At 46.8% G+C, this 24,313-nt stretch overlaps 1 protein-coding gene across 1 annotated transcript in view; it reads right to left on the bottom strand.

Annotated features, from left to right (window-relative positions):
• Positions 1-14,339: 14,339 nt before the first annotated feature.
• The window catches only part of SPR (sepiapterin reductase), a 104,890-nt gene continuing 94,916 nt past the window's right edge, over positions 14,340-24,313 (bottom strand). The window contains exon 3 of the mRNA XM_069632301.1: positions 14,340-14,686. Coding sequence (XP_069488402.1) covers positions 14,496-14,686 — 191 coding nt within the window. The 3' untranslated portion in view covers positions 14,340-14,495. The remainder of the gene's footprint in view (positions 14,687-24,313) is intronic.

Below are 24,313 nucleotides of genomic sequence, written 5' to 3'. Positions count from 1 at the left end.
TTGAAGGGCCAGGGGCCGCAGGTAAGTCTTTTCCCTTTCTCCCTCTCTGCTTTTCTTCTCCTTCACTGCTCCTTTTTTATTGTCTCTTTCAACTGTCACTTTTCCTTCAAATTCCTTTTGGATTCTTTTATCCCCAGCCCATTCTTGGGCAGGAGAGTTCCATTTCACTGTTCTCGTCTTTCTTTTTCATTCACTTACACATTCCATCCAGTCCCATGGTTGGCTGGATGGACTAGTCCATTTCCAGCACATTTACACAGAAATACACACTAAATATTTGACAAATTACTTTTATTAGCGTTGTGTCTGAGTCTTTATTTCTAGGGTCCCTTAGGGACAAGCATGTAGCCCCTACTAGTCGGGTGCTTGGGGACACGGGCTACACACGTCTTTGCTGAGTCATGTGACCAATTACATGACTCGCACCAGATGGCATCTAGCTGGTTCGGTCTAGGTGGCGACAGGCAGCAGGGGAGACCGGGTGGAGTAGTCCGTGGGTCCTTGGTGCGGCTGCCTTGCCCAGGAGTCACAGTGGACCCGGTAGTCAATTCACAGGCAGTGCAGCACAAGTCTTTGCTGGGTCACGTGACCAATAACATGACTCGTGCTGACTGTTGTGTATATGTGCTGGGCTGCTCCAAGAGGTGACAGGCAAAGGTGAAGACCAGGTGGGGACAGAGTAGTCTGGTGGGGGGCTTCAGTGCAGCTGTCTTGGCAATCCCAAGACAGACAGTGGACCCAGAGGCAAGCAGGTCACAGGGAGTGCGGTGCAACATCCTGCAATTCTATGGCATGACAGGAGGCTTCATATTATGCATTTCCATCTTTACTCTGAAACCACAGCAGCAAAGAAAAAACTTTACAAACAAAAAGTTTCAACAACAGAACTAGATAAGAGTTCAATGTCCATGCATGGGGAACTCCCCAAACCATCATGGAGGACAGGTCATGCCCTGCAGGGAACCAATGAGCAGGGACCCTCCTCTATATATATCCATTACTCTAACCCCAACCCCTCTTTCTTTGCTGCTGACACCACAACTGAAAGTCACCCCTTTCAGTTGTGTCTTACATATTAGTCAGTGTTTGCCATATTAATTAGTGTTGCATATATATGTGTGCCTTGCGGCTTTCACTTTGGAAAATTGTGTTTCCATATTTTAAATGTATTTGCTGTGTTATTTGAACAGCCACTTACTTTGTGGCGTCTAACAGAATCAATGGGCCACAAGCGCCCGGGCTTCTTCCTGCAGTATGGTTCCTTTTATGGGTTTGGGGCGCCTGGCAGCGCCGAGCTGTGTGTTTATTTTACTTTCTTTCTGAGATAATGCAGGCAGTCGCGTGGGCCCTTGTGGAAGCTAAAGCTTTAGCTTCAGGCGTGTCCAGCGTGATTTATGTACAGAATGTCAGCTGTGCTGGGTCTTTGAAGCCTGGGCTTCAGACCTCCCGTGCACACCCTTTGTTTATCTTGTTTATTTTCCGCGTGAGGCCCATTTAGAAGCTGTTGCTTACAGGCCTGTCACGCGTGGGTTGGTGTGCCTAGTGCGCCCAGTTATGTTTTCTTTTATTTTGAGAGTATTTGTCAGCGCGGGTCTTTGAAGCCTTTGCTTCGGACCTCGCACGCACAGCCAAGGGGTAGGGCTGAGTAGCGCTTTTTTCTTCTGTAGCTAGTACAGCCACCAGTGGCTCAAATGGTAAGTGCTTGGTCTTGGAATGCTGGAGACCTGAATTCTAATCCAAAGTCTGGAACATCCTTGGCATGATTTAAAAACAAATTTAAATCTTTTTATGCTGAATTATGAATGTCAAATTTTTGAATTTATCCATAAGCAAATTTTCCTTTCTTATACGCTGCCCTGACCCAGGGGTAGGGTTGAGCAGCGCTTGGATACCTGTCGGTTTGTAGCGCTATATATATAATTGCTGACTTATGAATGCTAAATTGTTCACTTTATACCAAATGAGATAAAAGGGGTTTTTCCCTTTAACGTAATCCTTATGGGAAAGGTGCAGGCTTCCACATATGGGTCTCCCATTTCAATCCCCATGCGCGCCCTGGCAACAGCTTTGCTTACTGAAGCGCAGATGAGGGGAGCGCCATGCACCACCTTTACATTTTAGAAATGAAATACAAAATACTACAAGGTGTCTCACTATTTTTGGGTATCTTGCGTCAGAATTTCAGCACATTTATTTTGAGTGCCGCTGCCTGCTCGGCTTCAGGTTTCACCTGAGTTTGGATGCGAGGGTTGTTCCCTGGCGTGCTGCTGACTTCCATACCCTGCTCGGGTAAGCAGCTTGTGGTGCGCTTGCTTGGCGGATTCCTTTGACACAGCAATGGTTAAGCTGTGTCGGAAGCACTGCCGCTTCTCTTTGTTCAAACAACTATTTTGTTTGTTTTATTTGTTTTCTCACTTTATCCTTCAAAGAAAAGACAGGGGTTGGTGGAGGAGGTCATTAAATGACCTAGAGGGGGCTTGGGCCTTCCTATCCAGCCATCATTCAGGCACAATCCTGTACTAGAATGATATTTCATGTCCCTTTACGGGGGAAAAGAAATGTCTGCTTAATTACCCCTCTCTCTCTCTTTTTCCGTTAGGTAAGTTCAGGACAACTCAGTCTGTTTTCCTTTAGGTTTCTCCTCCCCTGAAGGGGTAAAGTTTGCAGGTTAGGGGGTGTACCCACAGTTCTGGTCTGTTCCTCATATCCTGTTTTCTTAATATATATCTCCCCTAATGCATGGTCCTTGGTTTCTGTGTCAGTTAATTTGGCGGACCCTACTTGCCTTCATGAGGCGTTAAGAACCTTAGCCTTCTTCCCTCATCAGGGGGGCGGTCTTGGGAGACAGTGCCATCCTCTTGTTTTGTGAGCTAACCCTCTCAACATTGATTGCACAGTCCTGGGTATCCTTCTTTGCCCTAGGGGACATAAAGGGTAGGACCCTACGAAGGAAGAGGGTATCTGGGTTTTTTAAGACATGTATAACCCAGTTTGCTCACTGGCTAAAGAGGGATGTAACCTCTATGTTCACTATTTGATGTGCAAGTACTGGGCTACTTGATCGAGATCTGTTTGCCTGCTCGGCATCGACGGCGCCTCTGCTCTTACGGAGCGGCGTAGTTACCCCTCTTGTGAGAAGGGATGGCTCAAGGGCAACGCATTCCTCTGAGAGGTTGAACTATACAATCCAGGTTCGGATTATAATACTAGCACTTGAAAATGTGCGGATCATGAAGGACTGGATTATAAGAGCGATTGCCTGCTCGGCTTCGATGGGAAACCTTCACTGCCACAGGATGACCTAAGCCCTTACCTGTGCGATTTCATCTCAAATTATTATTGAACAGGTGGCTTTATTAAGATCTTGCCCCTCAGGAGAAGGGAGCAGCTCCTTTGGATGTTTTCCTGAGTCTACCTATCCGGTAGAAGGTGCATCAAGAAGTGCGCACAGTTACTCCTCTGCTCGAGGGGCTTGAGCATGGTGTTTTTTGTTCCTTTGGAAGGATTGTGCCGACAGCAGTCCTGCTAGTCATAGGATATCTCCTGTAATGCCTTTGGTGTTCCCTAGGTTTTTCGTAGATGATGTTCATCTCAAACCCCTGGGGGTTGCTGTGGGTTAACAAGGATCCTATTTGTGCTCTTCCTCGGTCAGTTTTTCCCTTGCCCTCATTTTAGAAGGGGCGGTGATAACAACCTCCCTCACGGTTTCTCAATTATGAATGAGATAAATATGCTCTCACTAATTGGGAGTGGACATATAGGATACTTCTAATAATAAGTATTTTACAAGTTTTAACATATATTTGTGGCACTCTTTAAATGGAAGTATTGTTATGCTCATTGTTTCCTGACTCCTGGCAGATGGTATGGTCGTATTAGACCTCGAGGGTTAGTGTTGGGGGGTTTCCTCTATTATTCCTCCCCTCAGGAGTTTCCGCGTCAGTTCTACTGATGGGTTCACTCTTATCATTGTCCCTCCCTTTCGGTTTGGCCTTTCCCTTCAGCCCCTGGTGTCACCAAGTTAATGAAGAAGGTGATAACTCACCGAGGTTCCAAAGGTTCTGGAGTGTGTATATATATATATTTTTGTTTCTTGGATACAGTTAGAGATGTCCCTTCCGCAATCACAGAGTTTGTTCTTGGTTTTAGGCACGTCATTATAACTCTGCATCTTATCCTTTGGGATGATAGACTGTACTTAAGTAAGGAGTTAGCAGTTTTCTCCCCTGGAAAGGGTGATTTTTTCCCTTAGCTAGTCAACCTAGATGGGCAGAGGGCCAGCTCCTTCCGTGTCATTGTTCCAAGCACCCCGCGAGTATCTATTGCTCTCGCATTTAGATCAGCCTTTGGAACAGTTACCTAACCCTGTTACACACAAGAGCCTTTCTCTAAGATCAATTCCAGTTAGCTTATGTCTGGAGCAACATATTGTCAATCAGGATGTCGGTCCGACAACTCAGCACGTGCATCACTCGCTTTAACATCTGTGCAAAGCCTGCTGATGCAGGATCCAATGGGCAGAGCCACACTCAGCCTTTCATACTTGCGAGATCGATAAATGAGCTCCACACACCGTGTGTTATAACAAGCAGGGCTCAGATGCCTGATGGTTTGTAGCGCTTTATGAAAGCTAAATTATTAGCTCTCTCTTGGCCTCAATCTGGTACGGTTGGAGTCCCGATTGGGTGATCTCTTTTCCTTGAGAGAAGGTGGATGCCTGTCCACTGTCTTCGGACGGTTCCTCCGGGATTGCTCGGTTCCTTTTGGGGCCTTCTCGGGAGGGGATGGTTCCCATCCCTATAGGATTTTACGGTGCATGTTGTCTAGTGTCATCCCTATCCACCTTTCTCTATCCCTGCCCGTCACTTCTCTCTTATGGTTCCTCTGTTATTCATTAGAATATATTTGCATCTTTTCCTGGGGCTTCAGAAGTTCTTTGCGCAGTGCACTATCTGGGTCATCAAGGACTTTTGGAAAGCCTTTAATAAGCCTGTTTTCTTTTAGATGGCGGCTATTCAATGAATGGGTATGTGATAAGATTTTGCTTCTGTTTCTCCCTTAACGGAAATAGGTTGTTCTGGTAGAACGGTCTACGAAGGCTACTTTACATGCCAATGATTGCATTTTACTGCCATTATCGCAGCGAAACATGGTCGCTAAGGGTGAAAACGGTGGTTGGCAGTACTTGGTGCGCGGGACCTTCAGGTCCATTGGTTTTGGGGTTCCACCTTGACTAGGTGTTTCTTTTCGGCTTCGATTATATCATATGGTATTACCACATCTTTATTTTTTCAAGTAAGGATTGTCTGTGCTACAACTGTTTTCAAAGTTATCCATGTGGAGTTTCTTTCCTGTTAAAGTACATCTCCTGTTTCAGCCCTTTAGATATGGACAGTGGAATGTTCTCCCGGGGGTCAGGATTTATTGCCAGATTGGGTACCCATAGGGTTTCCTCCATTTATTATCCAGGTCTGGGTCATTTTCTAATGTATAAGTTTTTAAGTGGTTTTAAATGCTTAAATTGGACTTACCCCCTAAATACCTCTCAGCTGCTTTCCTGTGGGAACATTATTGCGGGGTCTCTTACCCTTGGGCCATATGGATTAAGTAGATTTGCAGAGAAAGGGAGTTAATTGCTCCTTGGTCCTTCAATGGAAGATGCTATAGTGTTTAAGATGCTCTCCTGGGGGAGGGAATTGTCAAAGCAGCTGTTTGGTCATGGGAATAATATGTGGAATAATAATTTTATTTTATCACTAGTGTATTGCTCAGGTTGGGATTTGGATTGGGATGCAAGGGCTTTGAACTTGCATAATATGAAGCCTCCTGTCATGCCATAGAATGGGAAATCCCCCTCACTAACGTGACAGGGGGTTTAGATTCTATTAAAGACAGGAGGAGAGTATTATCCCACCCACCCTCCCTTTGTATTGGCTGTTCTGCTTCCACCCACCCTGTTATATTTCATATTGTTTCAGATTTGGGTGAGAAGTCCTATCCAGAAGAACTTCGTCATACATTCAGGCTGTGGGAAGGTTGAGATCTCCAGTTTCGCTGGATCCTTTCTCCGCGCTACGCAGTTCAACCGTTTCATTGGACATCTGGTGCAAGACAGCTGCAGAAAGAGGGGTTGGGGTTAGAGTAATGGATATATATAGAGGAGGGTCCCTGCTCATTGGTTCCCTGCAGGGCATGACCTGTCCTCCATGATGGTTTGGGGAGTTCCCCATGCATGGACATTGAACTCTTTTCTAGTTCTGTTGTTGAAACCTTTTGTTTGTAAAGTTTTTTCTTTGCTGCTGTGGATTCAGAGTAAAGATGGAAATGCATAATACTCGCCTCCTGTCTTTAATAGAATCTAAACCCCCTGTCAAGTTAGTGAGGGGGATTTCCCATTCTTTACTAGGTCACATGACCCATGCTGGATGGCGTACAGCTGGGCTGGTCCAGTGTTCACAGGCAGCAGGGGAGACCCGATAGAGGTGAAGTAGCCTGCTGGGCGTTGGCACAGCTGCCTTTGTGGCTCTAGGAGGGCAGTGGACCCCAAGGTATACAGCTTTAGGTTGAGTAAATGGGTTTGGGGGAGGGCCTGGCATCCCCCAAATTAGCAAACTGGCAGGAAAAAAGCGGCCAACCCCAACAAACCCACCAGGTCGGAGGAATGGTGAGACTGGGAAACGGGAGGGAAACTGCCCAGGAGGAAAGCAGCCTAGATCAAATAGTGCCTGCTCACCTCTTCACGCAGCAGCATCCACGCTGGCACCTGCAACTCAGGTGTTTTCAGCTGAAGAGAGAAGCAGTCCAGAACAAACCAACCCATCAAACCTATTTACACAGCTGCTTCCAGGCTGCAACCTGTAGGGTATTCAGCCCGGCAGTACCACCGCTCCAGCCCCGCTCAGCTCTCTGCTCTAAGCCGGCAGACAGTTTCAGAAATTGGGCTCCAGCGCCCTGCTGCTCGAAGCGGTCGACTGGCGGTGGTCATTTCAGGCAGGTTCCATCGGAAACCAATAACCTTCCGCTCGAATGAAAATACAATTTGAGACAGTGGACCTCGAAGGGCAAGTCGACATGTTGAATCCACTCTGATCTCCAACTCCTCCTGCCACATCAAAGTAAATCCTGCTGAACAGTAAAAAGTATATCAGCATGTTTACTGATGTACACACCACTTTGGAAAATTCACCCCATCGTTTAGGTCTAAGGGATCAGTGAGATGAAACGTCCAAGGCAATGTGGGGTTGGTAGCTTCACAAATCTGCTCAGAAGCGAGTCTCAAGGTACCCTAACTGATGATGGGATCTGGGGCCCAAACAGGTCTCTTGGAGATAGGTTAAAACCAAGAATTTCAGGTTAGACTACCATTGTTGGGCATGATTATAATTGTTTTTTTATACCGTGCTTGTAATGTAAAAGTATTTATAAAGCGCAACAAAGACCTGCAGGCATCCATTTGCTTAATACCAAAGAGGTTTCTAGGGTCGGACCTGGGATTCAAACCTCTATTGCTCTGCATCCTCTTGCTTTCAAAACAAGCTTGTTGCCACTGAGTTATACTACCCGTGCCTTAGGCAAGACCATTTCTGATCTGTAGTCACATCCCGACATGAGACAACCACACGCTGCCTGAATAGGTGGTAAGTGGTAATCCCTTGTCAATCCATAAACTATTGTTTATTCATTCCCCATCGCTTCCTGAAAGACCCCTAGTTGGGGATAAGGGGGTCTCTGTGTCCGATGTGGAGAGACATGTAGTTCATAATGCCAGCACAAGCCTTCATAAATGTCAGTTCTGGGCAGATCTTGCCAAAGGAAAGAACCCTTTGAATCAGTACCATCATAGGCGTTGCTAGGAGAGTTCCGAGGGGGCTACAGCACCAGGTATTTTGGTTGTAGCCTCGGATAGAAGCTCAGGGGCTATAACCAAAAGGCTAGCTAGCCCCGACATTAGCGAATCCCCAGATCTTGTCCAGACCTAGCAACACCCCTGAATGCCATGACCCAAAATCTTTTCTGGAGTACATGTTGAGTCCTCCGTGATGGAATCAGAGGGGATTGTCCATTGTGGAAAGGCCCTAAACAGAAAAGGAAGGCTGCAGTAAGACCCCTTGTCTTTTGGTTGTAGCCCCGGATAGAATCTCAGGAGCTACAACCGAAAGGCTAGCTAGCCCCCAGTTTCGACAATTCAGACATCAGCGTAGCCCCAGGTCTTTTCCAGACCTAGCAACACCCCTGAAGTCAAATATCTTTGCCCAATATCAGGCACATGATTCAAATGTGAGCGAATCAGTCTAAGTAAGGGCAAACCTCTATTCAGATCAATCTTAGGGCTGCAACAGTTGATATGATATTTGTGTTGAGATGAGGCTAACAGGGATGATATGTACCAGCAGAAAGCAGGCGGACCCCATAGGCATGCGTACATAACAGGCAGCATTTACTCAATTTGCATAGCAGGGGGAAAAAGTGCAAGGCAAAAGGTGGCGCACACGTTTGTACGTCACGCCACATTTTCCTGCATTTGTATGGCAGAGAGGAGGGGCGTTTGGATAGGGTGACCAGACGTCCCGGTTTTCCCGGGACAGGTCCGGGGAAATCACCCCCTGTCCCGGGGTTTTTTTTTTCTTCCAAACCCCGTCCGGGGTTTTGCTGCGCGGGTGTCTGGTGTCCCGATTTTCGGACGACACCGCTCCGACGCTGCAGTATGAGCCTGCGCTGCAGTGCGCAGGCTCATACTTTCACTTTCTCTGCGCCCAAGCCCCCGCCCAAGCCGGAAACACAGCCACACAGCCTATAGACGCCCTCCAGGACCTGGAGACTTCCTGCAACGTCAGCTTGTGACGTTGCAGGAAGCGCGACTTGCGATGTGTTTGGGGGAAGTTATGGGACCCCTGGCTGGCAACACATAAAAGCCTCGACCACGGGCACGAACGGTTCATTCTTTTTCTTCCGTGGCTGTCGCAGCATCATTCTTCCATCTTCTTCCGTGAGTGGGGCTTGGAGTTTCTAGCAGCATTCGTTTTCTTTTCCTTCGTGACTGCTGCTGCTGTCTGGATTCCATCGCCTGAGCGTTCGAAGAGCATTATTCTCGTGGACCTGCTTCCTGCTCCAGCCTGCAGCGTATCCCTTCACGCCACCAGCTTGACATCAGTCGATCCTCTTGCATCCAGCTCGTTTGTGACCCTCATCCCTGCTGCAGCACACCCACATCGTCCTGCAATATCCAACAGGTAAGGAAATGAAATGTGACTTGCAGGTTACTCATTTTGCATCCATCTGGTAGCGGAGCAGTTCCTCTGTACATGTTCTTTAAGAATACTTGCACAGACCTCAGTAGGGCACTTTTGCCTATCACCTTGCAAAGCACAACCACAGCTTTAGATCAATGGACTGCACATCCTCATTGATAAGGAAATTGTATGATGAGAAATGTACCTGTGCCCGTACAAAAGCAGAAGCATTAGTATCCAAAGTGCTGGCGCCTTTAGCTATGGAGGATCTCCAGCGTGATTTGAGTAATGTTACCTGTCTATCAGTTTCGGTTGATGCTTCGAACAGGAAAGAGGTGAAGCTCATCCCAATTGTAATCAGATATTTCCAGGACCTTGAGGGGGTGAAAGTTAAGATTTTGGAGTTCACCTCGGTCCCTGGGGAAACCTCATTAATATTATTTGGGGAACTGCTTCAAGCCCTGGAGAAAAACAATCTAAGGGAAAAGGTAATAGCCTTTTGTGCGGATAACACAAACACAAACTTTGGTGGGAAAGCAAGAGCAGGGAAAAACAATGTTTTTTGTAAGTTGAAGGAGGCAATCCCTGAAAATAAACTAATTGGTGTGGGGTGTGCAGCACACATTGTGCATAATGCAGTGCAAACTGCTGCTGATGGGCTCCCCTTGGATATAGAATCCTTCATATTGAAAGTGTATAAATACTTCCACATCTATACTGTTAGAACAGAACAGTTAAAGGAATTTTGTGAATTTGTGGAGATAGACTACCAGAGCCTTCTTGGCACCAGTAACACACGCTGGCTGTCCCTATTGCCAGCTCTTGACAGGGTGCTCCAACTGTACCCAGCCCTGAAGTCATACTTTTTCTCACAGGAAAAAACCCCTACAGCCATTACCAAGTTTTTGCAGAACCCTATTGGTGAGGCGTGGCTCTGTTTCCTGCAGAACCAGCTAGTCCTGTTTAATAATACGATTAAGGTTCTTGAAAAGCAAAACTCAAATGCTATTGATGTTGGCCAAAGGTTGATGAGGCTGAAGGAGAAAATGATAGGGCGGCGTGATGCATGTTTTCTGAGTAACAAAGTAAAAGGCCTCCTAAATGACCTCCGTGAACAAGGGCAACTAAATGAAACCCAATTCAACGAATATGTGTACTCTTTTTATGACTGCTGTGTAAAGTACCTAGAAGAATGGGGCGCTCACTTCACAGAACTGAACGTTTTTTCCTGGTTCCTCCTAAACAGTGTCCCTGTTTGGGGAGATGTAGAGGGCTCCCTACAATTTGTGCAGTCTACATCAAGAAGGCTCAAACTCGAGGACACAGAGCTTTTTGATGAGCTGAGCTGAGCTGTGTGCGTAATTACACAGCTTGCAGGCTGGCCCAGTGGAACGAGCAAAAAAAGTCTGCAGATGAACGGTGGGTGGAGGTTTTCACCTATTTTTCACAGCAGAACATAACAATGAAAAACATGAGCATGATGGTCCAGTTTGTCTTGTGCTTGCCCGGCACAAATGCGCCAGTGGAAAGAATCTTTTCAATTATGAACAATACATGGACCGATGAACGAAACCGAATGGACATTGAGACTTTGAAATCCATATTGGTTACTAGGGTTAATTTCAGCCTGAGCTGCTCTGAGTTCCATAGCAGGCTACAGAAAGACAAATCTGTGCTAAAAAGAATACATTCATCAGCAAAGTACTCATAATAGTAATAAAACGTGTACAGCAATTCTCTTGCTTTTTATCTTCACTGTTTTCAATCTTCACTGTTTTCATTCTTTGAAATAAAGGCATCATAGTTCTTTTCATCACCAAAAACCTTTTCGGGTGAAATAATTCCACAATAAAGTTTGCCATACGCATGTGGGGTGCATTACTTTTGTGCCATTCTATGATGCAAGGGGGCCAGCAGTCTTCATAAAGTGTGTACAATTGTGAAAATGCTTGCTTTAATCTCACAGCGAAATATTGTTGGGTTGACAATAACCCCAGTCCACTGCAGTGCTCTACCTGTACAGGTGGATCCCCAAGAATTCACTCTAAAAACAGAAAACCGTGCCACATAGTGGCTTCACAGGTATGTGTACATTAATCCAGCATTTGATCTGCTGTGGCTGCCCCCAAACTTCACTGTCATAAGTGCTATGTTTGTAGTGCCTTTTTTGTCTTTATCAGTGCTACGATATGTAGTCCTACTTTTGTGTCAGTGACCCGCGAAATTGTAGTCCTACTTCTATGTCGGTGGCCTGTCCTGTCCTGGGTTTTTATTTTGAAAATCTGGTCACCCTAGTTTGGAACGCAACGTACGTTTCCACCGCTCCTTTCCTCTCCGCCATACAAATCCTCTCAGCAATTGCGGTGGCATGTGTTTTCATGATGGCGGATGTGCTGTCGATCCCTGTAGGGTCCACCGGCTTTATGTGACAGCAGAAAGCAGGCGGACCCCATAGGCATGCATACATAACAGGCAGCGCTTACTCAATTTGCATAGCAGAGGGAAAAAGTGCAAGGCAAAAGGTGGCGCACACGCTTGTACGCAGCCCTTTCTCTGCTGTGCAAATCACTAGAATTCGGCGGCGGGGAACCGTCTACGAATATGCAGCTCAATAAACTGAGCCCCTCTGATTAATTGCAGCTCTGTCTAAAATAGATTGCACCCACCAAAACCTCAAATTGGTCTGGATCTAGCAGACTGAGGCCCAGAGTGAGCGGCATTAAGAATGTGTGTAGTTGCCCAATAAAGGTTAAAGGTTTAAGGGTTTCTGCTCTAATCACACACGACAATCATGCACCAATAGAAATGAGAATTTGGGCTACAGTTCAGGGAGAAAGCTTTTGTCTCAACAGGAATGCATGTGCTCCGTGTCAAAGGGGGTGTGCCTCAATCTCTACAAACAATTATTTATATTTAACCAGGGTGTATAGGTTGACTGAAATACTAAATGAATGTGCACTGAAATCTCGTTCATCATTAATTTGCAGGAAGAAAGACCATCTACCGAAGGCAATGGTGAAAAGATAACACCCATGCTCAGCAGGTTGAGCGCTTGCAGCTGCGATCTGTGTGTGATCTGCAGGTCGCAGGTTAGAATCACGGCAAAGCCAACTCAGCCTTTCATCCTTCCGAGATTGATAAATGAGTACCAACTGCGGTTGGCTGATATTGTAAATTTGTTCTACTAAAGCACTCGGGCATTAGGGCTATATAAATAAAACATTATTGCAATAGCTGAAACATATCCCTGGAAAATATAGGACTACCTGTCCAATCTTCAGTTGATGCAACAACACAGCTGAACTTTTCAAGATCTGTAGGGAACTAGCCAGCCCTTCCGCAGTCACCTCATCCCCTTCTCCATCCCAGGCCATCTGCAATGCACTGGCCACACACTTTGCCACCAAACTCGGTACATCCTGAACACCCTTGCTACATACCCTCACAACCCATCCCACACTCCCTTACCTTCCTTGGACCCCCACACGCCCCCTTCCTCCTTCTCCCCTGTCACACCGGAAGAAGTTACCAGAGTTGTGCGCTCCATGAAGGTCTCTTCTAAACAGGATTACCCTTGCTCATCCAGAACCATCAAGGATAACATTGGCTCTCTTGCCCCTGCACTCGTTGATTTCTGCAATCACTCTTTTGACACCGGATCTTCCCCTCCTGCCTTAACCACTCCCTCGTGCGCCCACTCCTGAAAAATCCTCCAGCAGACCTTACCTGCCCTGCAAACTACTGCCATATTTCCATCATCCCCTACCTGCGGAAGCTGCTGGAGAAGCTGGCATTGCCCCAACTCAACTTACACACCAAACTTGTTGGTGATCTCCACTACCATCAAGCTGGATTCCGAGCATCCAAAGGCACGGAAACTGCTCTTCTCTACACCTGTGAAGAACTGCTCGTATCTCTGGACCCCAACTCCCCAGCTGTTCTCATCGTTCTCGATCTCTCCTCTGCCTTTGACACAGTGAACCATTCCATCCTCATACAAAGGCTCCATGATACCTTTGGTATCTTGTAACAGGCACTGGACTGGCTGACATTCTTCCTTACTGACCGCTCTTCCAAGTCATCCTGGGCACCTTCTCCTCTCCTACTTCCTTCTCCACCTATGGTGTCCCTGGGGTTCTATCCTCTCCTCTTGGCTCTTTAAAATCTACCTTGCTCAGCTTGCACACCTCATCTCCTCCAACTTCCAATGTTGCACAGACGACGACAGCTCTTTTTCAAACTTCCTGCTGACCCTCCATCATCCCTGACTGCTTATCTGCCATCCAGTGCTGGTGTACCTCCAAAGATCTCTGCCTCAACACCTGTAAAACTGAGATCCTTCCCATCGGGACCCCTGCTCCCTCTTTCTTCCCTTCACTTTGGCCTTCTTCATCGGGCTCCCCCATGCTGCTTATGAAGCCCGAAATCTTGGAGTCATCTTTGACTCCTCTCTCTCCTTCCTCCCTCCCTCGCACCCAGGGCATTGTGAAGAAGACCAACTTTCAGCTCTTCCTTCTCAAAGGAATTCTCCCGTTTCTCACTTTCCCCCAGAAGCTCAATGTTACCAGAGCCCTGGTTCTATCTAGGCTTCACTATTGCAAAAGTCTCCTCCTGAATCTATCCTCTTCCACTCGGCGACCCCTCCAGCTAATCCAAAATAGGGCAGCGAGACTTATCCATGGCCTTAAGCTCAGTGACTGCATTTGTCTCCTGCCCTAAAAAGTCTTCACTGGCTCCAGGCCGTGTAGCACTCAAAAATCCTAGCACTTCATCTGTGGCTCACCCATGAGCTCGGACTCCCCAGCACTTACCCCTTCTGCCCTCTTCCTTGCACGTTCTGAATACTCACAAGGCATAGTACGATCCTCCTTTTTTCTTTTTTCTCCCACTGCTCTTAAATATTGTGTTTTCTAGTGTGTTTCACTTCCTTGTTCCCTCCCTTCGCCCTCTGGGCGCTTTGAAACAGTATTTTACCTTCTCTATAAGCGCCTAACGAGCAAACAGATAAATAAATCCTAATTGATACAGATTAGCAGGAGATTCTGTACACAATTCTTGCATGCTACAATCATGTTCCAAGGTGCATACGTAGAAATTCACCAGCACTGCTTGTGTTTGCTGTAAGTTATTTATTCAGAAATATAAAATGCTTGACATTACATAGCAGAAAAGAATGATTTCACATTAGAATGCCTATTTATTTATTTATTTATTTATCTTATATCAAGCATTTTATTCGGGATGAAGACCGCTCTGCTGCATCACCTATGCGTCATAGAAATCAATGTGGGCACCTGACTGGAAGGAATCTACAAGGAGAAGATTCACTAATTTTTCGGCTGACACTTTACAGTCCAACACTGTCCCGCTGTCCTTCATATTCTGAAAGTGGTGACGTACCTCTGGATCTACACTATCCGTGCACACTTGCTGGAACATATCAGTGTCCAGGGAACCTGAGAGGGAGTAAGAGAGAGAAGGAGTCAGTCACAAGAGAGCATAATAATAATAATAATAATAATAATAATAATAATAATAACAGTGCTCATTTATCAACCTCGGAAGGATGAAAGGTGGAGTTTGGCCCTCCCGGGATTCGAAACTGCATCGTCAGGCTCTGCACGGATGTCACAGCGAGCGGTCTACTCGCTGTGCTATCTGATGCCTCATGACGATAGATCGAAGCACACACCTGATGTGTATGATTGGATTAATTAGGCTTTTCAGGGCATTGAAAAAAGATGAGTTTGGTTTGATCTTGGATTTTTAAAGCGCAGCTCTGTAAACGAAACAGTATCAGGTAATATTATCCCTACCAATAATATCGCCATATATATGGTTATGGGGTAAGCCATAGGAGATATTATTAGTGGGGATCATTTATGGTGTTATTAGGACCGGTGATTGCAGGGGTGCCCCTGATCCATTAAAAAATTATGGGGGTTGCAGGGGTTTCCCCCGCAGGTTCCATGGCTTAGTATCGCCGCACAAATATGGCGATATTTTTGTATGGCAATATTTCTGCGCAGATATTAACACATGGAACCATCTAAATTGCTTCTAGCCGCTTTAAGAAGAAGTGAACTGAGTATTAGAATGACAAGTTAAGTAAACAATATAGTTTTTAAAGCTACTGTAAAAGTGGTAAAGTTGGTGAAGTAACTGACCTTAGTGGAAGAGTATTCAGCAGTGTACGGGCCTGAACTAAAAATATTCTGTCTGCTCTTGGGTTTAGAAGGTGGCAAAGTCAACAACAGTCGATTTAAGGAGCTGGAGAGATGGGATTTAGCGTAATCCTTATGATAAGGTGGGACAGTCCATGCACACAATTAAAAGTAAGGGAGAGATTTGAAACAAGATCATTAATATTATTATTATTATGGTATTTATTGAGCCCGACCTATCTTCAAGAAGCAACGGAGCACTTTACAAAAGTATACACCAATACAGATACATGATGGAGAATATTACAGAAGCATAACAGAGTGCTCCTCAGTGGTAACAACAGAACTGATATACAGCGGGGCTGGGGGTAGGATACAGAGTGGCACAGAGGAGGGGTACAGCTGTATCGAGTGCTGGGAATGAGAAGGGCAAGCAGCATCAGGTGCCGCGATGGCCTAGATGGTGACAGGTGGAAGGGAGGAGGAGTAAAACACGGTGGAACTGCTGAATCAAGCTCATTTGGTGATCCATAGACTCCTAGGTTCTTTACTCATTCCATAAATGGGATAACTTGGCCAATAACTCAAGGAGGATCAGGAAGATTAGTGGGGGTTCATATCAACTAACTAGGCCAAGGGGCAGGGCCTCAGTCTACCTTGCATTACTTCCGTCTATTGTGCCTCATCCAAGTATGGACTTTTCCCAAGTGCAGGGGAAAGGGAACGTCAACATCCAGGAGATGTGCATGTTGTCAGCATAGAGATGGTAATGTATGTCAAGAGAACAGTTCAGTTGGTTCTTCTATTGATTCTGCTTCGCAAAGAAGGTAGGGATTTTAACAGATGGATGTTTATCAGGGATGGTTACAAAGATTGGTCCCATGTAGGGAAAAATGTATCAGAATGACTATTCCTTAATGTTCCAACAACAAAGTCTCTGGGCTGAACAAAAAGTCCCTGGGTTCTGTTATCTTTTATCTGGGGTCCTTCCCCAAAGAAGTCAATCCTCAGTCACTCACAGTCTGGTGGTGAAAGATTCCCTGCGCTTCCTTTTTGGTTTCTCGTTCCTTTACTTCACGTCTTTATTTTTTTATGTTATTGAGCATTTGTAAGGCGCTTTATAGAGCAGAAAAACAGAATATACAGCTGTGGTCCTAGTTGGGCTTGTGGCATTCAGCTGTGCAAGTGCATTGAAGAGAAGTGCAGGGGAAGTAGATGGGGCAGCGAACAGAGGAGTAGACAATGGCTTGGGGTGGCCCATGAGGGAATTGCAAAGTGGAGCCAAGGAAGAGAACTTTTGGCTAAGTGCTGGTACAGGCGACTCTCAAGGTGGGATGCGGTGCCACAGAGCAGGGGCCCGTATGGCAGTGCAATGGGAACAGGGGTGCTGGTATTGACTGGGAGGAAGGGCCTGGGATCCTGTGAGATTCATGAGGATCAGGTCACCAGTCGCATTGTAGTGATTAGCAGGGAAGGGAAAGAGGTAGAGAAAAGCAGAGTTTTGAGCAGTTTCCGGAACTTAAGGAGCACCAGAGGCTGTTGTAGGGGCAGAGAGGCTGTTCCAAAGGGAGGCACCAACCGAGGAGAGAGACCTGCTCCACTCTCTACTTGGAGAAGCGTTTGACAGTCAGTTGGAGCATAGGGCTCTAGCAAGGGAGTATTTAGTAATAATAATAATAATTAGGCATTTATATAGCGCTACGAACCCTCAGGTATCTGAGCGCTGCTTATTATTGCCCACGGTGTGTGGTGCTCATTTATCGACCTCGGAAGGATGAAAGGCTGAGTTTGGCCCCGCCGGGATTCGGACCTGCGTTAACAGGCTCTGCACGGATGTCAAAGCGACCGCTCCACTCGCTGTGCCACTTGACCGGCTAGGGAGAGAAAGTTGGAGATAGCGTGGCGTGAGAAACCTGAGGGTGTCGCACTAGCTAACCCCTGGGGATCTGTCATCCAAGTGGCCAGGACACGACCATTGCTTGGATCCAGTTCCTGGGGGTGGACCAGTAGGGGAGGATCACCTGGATGAGGGGTCTTCGGGGAGTGAAAATGGGATACCGAAGGGTGAGACGCGGTACCCCCTTCCTTATAACACCTTTTTCCCATCCTATCCCATAAGATATTTAGAAGCTCTACACCCCTCCCCCTTTAAGATAAAAACACTTCCTCACACCGTGAAAGACAACGGACTAATACCACAGCCGTTTACCTGACATGTCCCAACTCAAGGATCAGACCATTTCTGATAACTATACACATTGGACTGTCCTTTCCCTTCCCCACAGGGATAAAAGGTGGAGCACAGGAGCACACTCGGAGTAAAGCCAAGCGTACTGTAAGGGAAGAAGGGTCCGTATGCCCCCCTGTACATCAGGCATGGAAGAAGTCCATTTACTCATCCCATCGCAGGGAGACGTCCCCTTGCCTTTCGCTGACGACATCAGATGGAAGCAATTGGATGACACACTTAGACTCCATTTTATGACACCTCAGACTCCATTTTTGTACTAGGCCGCACAACGGTCTCCTAAAGATTCTTTCTCCCTTCACCCAGCACCACGCATAGTCAGCCCCGACAGCCCCCACCATCTCCTCCCCTGTCTGCAGCGGGCCAGTCCTGTTCTCACGGAAGCCCAGGCGCGAATGGTTGCAAGTTAAAAACTGTATTCTTTCTCTTCCTCTGAGCTCACTGCTCTGTGTGTGACCGGGGCCAATCTTGATTTGTGTATTCATTCGTCTCCACCAACCTGCTCCTGCTCCTCTTACCCCCACCTTTAGAAATGATTGCCTGTGCAACCATTCGCCCCTCTACTCTCCTTTCATGTAGCAGTTGGTGAGACCCTTCCCCAATGACCACCCTGGATTGCCCCCATATAACTAATCTTGTGTGATCATATATTCCCCATGGGTTAACACCTATCAATTAATTTCATTGAACCATGAGGCACCAGGGTGAATACATCTCTGATCGAAACCCTCAGATAAGCCACCTGGCAAGAAGGACCACCGTGCCCCAGCCCCACAAAAGCTTAGGTTAAGAATGTGCTTGTGTTTGCTTACAATTTATAGACGACCCTGCATTCTGGTATACGTTTTTTGTGTTACTTATTCATAGCATGTCAAAGATTACTGTGTAACTTAGATTAGTTTGAATCATCACACACTGCAGACTCAGCCCGACCTCCACCCCACCCAGATGAGCCCAGCCAACCCACATGCTGCGAGGAGCAACGACTCTGCACCGGCCAATCAAGTTGCACCAACCCCTAAGGACTATACAGTATTGTCACAATGTAGCAATGGGATCGTACTATTAATCCCTTATATTATTCATCACTGATGACTGATGTCTGTATAAAGATATGTTTCTGTATTGTTGGCAGAGTGCTCTCAGAGGAGCAGAGTCCTCTGCGTGCATCATTTTACTTATACACCTTTACTTAACTTGCAATATTTCTCCTGGTCTCATTTCCTACTGGGGTGTGTCCTTTTATTCTGAGTTTGGGTTTTGTATTTTGGGGATTGACCACTTTTACTTGGTGACTCTGACAAAATGATTGCTCCGAGAAACTCCCCTGTGCCTCGCGGCAAGATCCGGGGCACCCCCATCAAGACCACCGCCACCTACAGCCGACCGGTATTTAAAATGCGTACGGCCCTGAGCAGGTTCTGCGGGTCCCAGTTTTGCAAATACCCAACCGCTCACTGGAGCGGGTGACGGCTTGGTTGGGGGCGGCACCACGATTGTGGATAGACCATGAACGGAGGCTCTTGGACCTCCACGAACACGTGAGTATTGATTGCAAGAAGAACTAAAGGAGGGGAGAATAACGGGAAAAGGGTCCGATTAAAACAGCAGGGGGATGGCCTATGGGCAGGGTTGGGTTCGAGTAAGAGTGAGCAACTGTTGACAAAAGCGTTTTTTGATTTTCTTCTTTATATGGCCATTAGGTTTTGTATATAGGGTGATTAAATAAGAAGAGATACAGGAACCTAGCTCCTAGCTGGAAGGTGGTGCCGCACAGTACTGTTTCGACCAGTGCCGATTAATAAGTAAGGGAAAGGAAGAAGTAAGAGTCTTGCATATTCAGTAGACTCGGAGAACATTAGTACTTAGTTTTTCTCTTTCTCTTAGTATTGGTAAATATTTTCTAGAGGTCGGCCCAGAAGGGGCCAGTGTGGAGTGACTGAGGTGTGAATGAAGTTAAGAGCCTAGTAGTGTTAAAAAGGGGAGTGGGGCCTAAACAGGTTAGCCTAAAAAATCTATGTTTTATGTTCTCTGTTAGTAAAGGTGCGTCAGTTTTCTAAATCTGTCTGTTCAGTGGTTCATTTTTCCGTGTTTTTTTTTTGCCTATGAACACGGTCAAAGTACTGTAAGGTGTGAGTGAAATGTTTTGAAATTCAACTTTGAAAATGTTCATGTTAGAAAATACAGAGCAATTGAAGTACTAACAATGACACATATACAAAAATGCACACACTCAGACAGTGGAAAGAAATTATGGGCGCGGATCCACCCTTTTTGCATATTTTTCAACACTTCCTCTTATGTCTTGAACAAATTAAAAAGTACCATGACCAATGGCTAACCGAGATTAAGGGGGAGGGATCGTCTCAGATATAGCCAGAAAGAGGGTCTTTTGATAAGACAGTGTTAGATTTGGTGGCAAAATATGTATTGGCTATATACAAGGGAAAGCAGCTCTAAAACAGTGGGGGGGGGGGAAAGAGTATTTTACCGCTGGAGAATGTTTGAAGAAACACCTCCTAAAAAATGTAGGAACCACAGTCTACAATAACAAGTAAAGAGGAGGAGGGGGGAGGAAAAAAAGAAGAACCTAAAAAGGTGTACCCATTGTTGACCAAACCTGCTGAAGGATATTGTGACCCACTATATTTACCCTGGCCTAGTGCACCAACTATACCAGCAATAGCGCCCCCTCCCCGTATGACCCTAAATGCCCATATGGCCCAGAAACAACACTCCCAGATGACATAGGGCAAATAACCGAAATATAGAAGACCACATCATCAGTACCCAAACAGAATTGGCCCGACTAGCGTCCTGGTGCGTCGACAGGGTACCAGTGACAGGGGGCGGACAGACAACAACACAGCTAAAAACACCTGCCATCATAACCGAAGATGAATGGAAGTCCGGGGACTTCCTCTTCCGCATTGATATTACCCCAGTAAAGAGTGCGAGTAGGGCAGGAAGGTGATCAGGTAAGTGCGGGACAAGGTAGTGTGAGATCTGAAAGGGAAGAGGAATGTTGGAGCGATGTCGATGAATACGAGGAAATAAAAACAGGAGGAGGCCTGCAAGTACAGTATGTGACAGCACAGGTGGGCGGGGAAGATAAGAGGTGGCAGGGAAGGTTGAGAAACAGAATGGGAAGAATGGCGTTGACAAAATAGAAAGGAACAAAAGGTAGGTAAAGGGAAAGAAAAGACATCTGCAGATGCCACTTATCCACAAGGGGGCAGGAAGGCTGCACTATGTGCCTTGGGCACTGATGGACAAGACAAATTTATTGAAGTCACTACCCCCACTTTCGGGAGGGGCAGGGAAATGGATATATGCCTTCAAGAAACCCACAGCAGGGGTTCCCTTGGCTGTAGGGGATGTCAAGAACCTACTCGTGTCTACGTTCGGTGACCAGGAAAATGGAGTATGGGTGAAGGCGCGGTTCCCAGGAGTAACAATAGACTGTAAAAGCCATGATGGGGCATCATTCAGTAACCTGAGAGCACAAGCGTGGGATGTACTACAGCGAACCTTCCCTGACACCCTGTCACGACCCTCACCCCGAAGCCCCCCTGGCCTACCTATGGGCCAGGGGGAGCCTTGACCCCAGTCCCCACTAAATCCCAACCTAGGCCTTCTTGGGGCCAGTCCTGGCGCCTTTGGCACCAGGCTCATACGTGAAGATGAGTTTGTGCTTGGGAACTACTTTTTGTAACTGTCATTCAATGTGGAAGCATCCACAGAATCAGGCTTCTTTGGGCCTGGCTTGCAGAAGGATGGTTTTGGGTGTGGTACCTTTTACCTGGACTTTTTTTTTGAAGCTATTTAAACCACACCCGACTGGACTAACACGCTTCGCATTAATTTGCAACCCAGCAACGGAGAATCAGCATCTGCAGAAAAAGAAAGAAGACATTGTTAGAAAAGGTTGCAGCTTACCGGAATTTCGTCATTAGCAGCCCTCAGCTTTTCCGATCGGTATCCTGGAACCAGCGCTCCTTCGGATCGACGGACCTGCAGAAAGGGAGAGACAAAGCATTAGACATTTTGCACGATTAATGAACTCCGCCAAAAGGCTTACCTTGCCAGTCGCACTTCATTCAGCAACACCTCTGGAATTCCACACTCCGGCGGAGCACCGCAACCTGTGAAGATAAAAAATAACAGGTTAGCAAAGGCAAGGCACCTCAGCGCTGCGTGAAGCACCTACTCGCCGTGTCAAGGCGCTCCAAAAATGCTATTACTTACCAGCGGTCCCCAAATCCAATCTTCGTCACGAATTGGACTTCCACGTACCTAAGGAAAAGAAAGAGACATTGTTAATCCAAGAAGGCATGCTAGGACAGCAAACCACCATAGTAATAAGACCTACCTGAAAGACTCAAGTCAGGCCGGCATCAGTGAAGTAACTCGACCACCATCGCCCGCACAGCACTACGCGCCCCTGCCGAGACAGCAGGACGGAGAATCCGCCAACATCAAGAAAAAGGTGAGAGGAAACCCAGAGAGGCCGCAGACGTACCGGGTGGTGGGAGGCTGTTAATCCCAGTTGCCCACTCCTGAACATTGTTTTCCCTGTATTTCTGGCAGGATTCTTACACTGGTCACTACTGGGCATCGCAGGGGAGGATACCTGACCCCGATTGCTGGGTGGCGCCCCCGTGGAACCAGGTGAGCGTAACAGAACGCAAAGCCTCCAAACTAAAATCCACTTGGGCACATGGAAACCTCAGAACTAGACCAATTGGCCCAACTGTTAGGGGAACTACGCGCCAAGGTTCATTCTGCCCGTCAGGAGACTAATGCTCTCCGAAGAGATTTCATTGCGACTAAGGAGCACACAGAAGACCTTAGCAGACAATACCTGCAATCACAAGCAGGCCAGACACCCCTGCCGGGAGGCAACCCAACGATGCAGAACCCTACTCTGCCTTCCACTTCTTCAACTCCGGTGCAGATTACTCTACCAGGAGCAATTTCTTTAGCCCCACCGAAGCGATTTACAGGCGATCCACGGAAATATGCCTCTTTCATGACTCAATGCCACCTTCACTTTCTTTGCAGACCAGGAGCATTTCCAAATGACCAAGCTCTGCAAGCTCGGGTGGCCTTTGTTCTATCGTATTTGAGCGGTAGCGCAGCAGATTGGTCAGTACCATTGGTGACCCATGATGATCCTATGTTACATGACTTTGGGGGATTTCAGAGGGAGATGGAGAAACCGTTTGCCCGTCACACTCGAGAACAAGCAGTGGAAAATGAACTGCTTTCCCTTCACAGGGAAATCAGGATTTGTTAACGTACATCGCAACTTTCAACAGGCTGGTCGCTGAAGCAAGGTGGCCGGAAAACAAAAGAACCACGTTGTTTCATAGGGGGTTAAGGGGAGAGTTAAAAGATGTTTTAGCTCAAGTAGTGGACCCTCCTCGAGACTGTTCGGAGTTCATAGACTTAGTCGTGCAATTAGATCACCGGCTGCAAGACCGAAAAGCAGATCGCTCCAAAATGGATCCACGGGCAGTGTATGTTTGGTCAAGAGACAATATAACTCGGGCACAAGAAAACCCTGTGGAACCCACGCAACTTGGGGGAGTGTGACCTCCGTTGACCAAACAAGAGCGAGACAAAAGAAGTCAACAACAAGTATGCCTGTACTGCGGAAAATCAGTACACTTTCTGAAGGACTGCCCAGTAAAACCCCCTAGGAAGGTCGTCGGGGCCACTGAGAAAGATGAGGAAAAAGAATCTAAGTCGGAAAACTACCCAGCTCGACAAACGTAGAGGTCAGTTTGTCAAGTGAGAGAAAGGAGCCACCGACCTCACACTTTGCAATACCAGTGATCCTAATCAACAACCAACGGTCCTCAAGAATGCATGCCATAGAGGCTTACATCGACAGTGGGGCAGTCGGAAATTATATTGATCAGGATCTGGTTGCAGAGATGGGACTTCCCTTATGTTCCAAGCCGACCACTGACAAGGTGACAACAGTTGATGGAACTGAGATTGCTTCCAGACCCGTTACCCAATGCACAGTTGAAATAACATTGCTGTGTCAGGATGGGCATAGAGAGCTCATTTCGTTTGACATCATCAAAGTGCCTCAATTCTGGCTTATACTAGGGATGCCATGGTTAGTCGCTCATAATCCTTTGATTAACTGGCGAGACAGGAAATTAACGTTCCCCACTTACTGCTCTCCAACCTGTTATTACCAAGAACAGAAGACAGCTTGCAGTAGTTCAACAACTCCCGGAACAACGACATCTGTCTTGGGTGCAATCAGTAATCTGCCTGAGGAATACCGAGATTTCCAGGATGTATTCCAGAAGGACCAGGCAAATACCCTGCCACCCCACAGGCCCATTGACTGTCAAATCGACCATGTCCCGGGTGCCCAAGTCCCCTGCGGGAGAATCTATGCTCTAACTGAACCTGAAAACCTTGGCCTGAAGTCCTATTTAGACCAATACCTCGCAAATGGATTCATCCGTCCATCGAAGTCCCCTGCAGCCAGTCCTTTGTTCTTCGTACCAAAAAAAGAAGGGGACTTAAGGACCTGTATTGACTACCGTGCATTGAACCAGATCACTATAAAGAACCGTTACCCTTTGCCACTCATTCCGGAAATGCTGGACCAGGTCAAAGATGCTCAAATTTATACCAAATTG

Source organism: Ambystoma mexicanum, chromosome 6q (assembly GCF_040938575.1).
Source record: "Ambystoma mexicanum isolate Mex_15411 chromosome 6q, UKY_AmexF1_1, whole genome shotgun sequence".
In the NCBI taxonomy this organism is placed as follows: Eukaryota; Metazoa; Chordata; class Amphibia; order Caudata; family Ambystomatidae; genus Ambystoma; species Ambystoma mexicanum.
The sequence above is the reverse complement of the archived record's forward strand: the minus strand, read 5'-3'. Positions and strand labels throughout refer to the sequence as shown.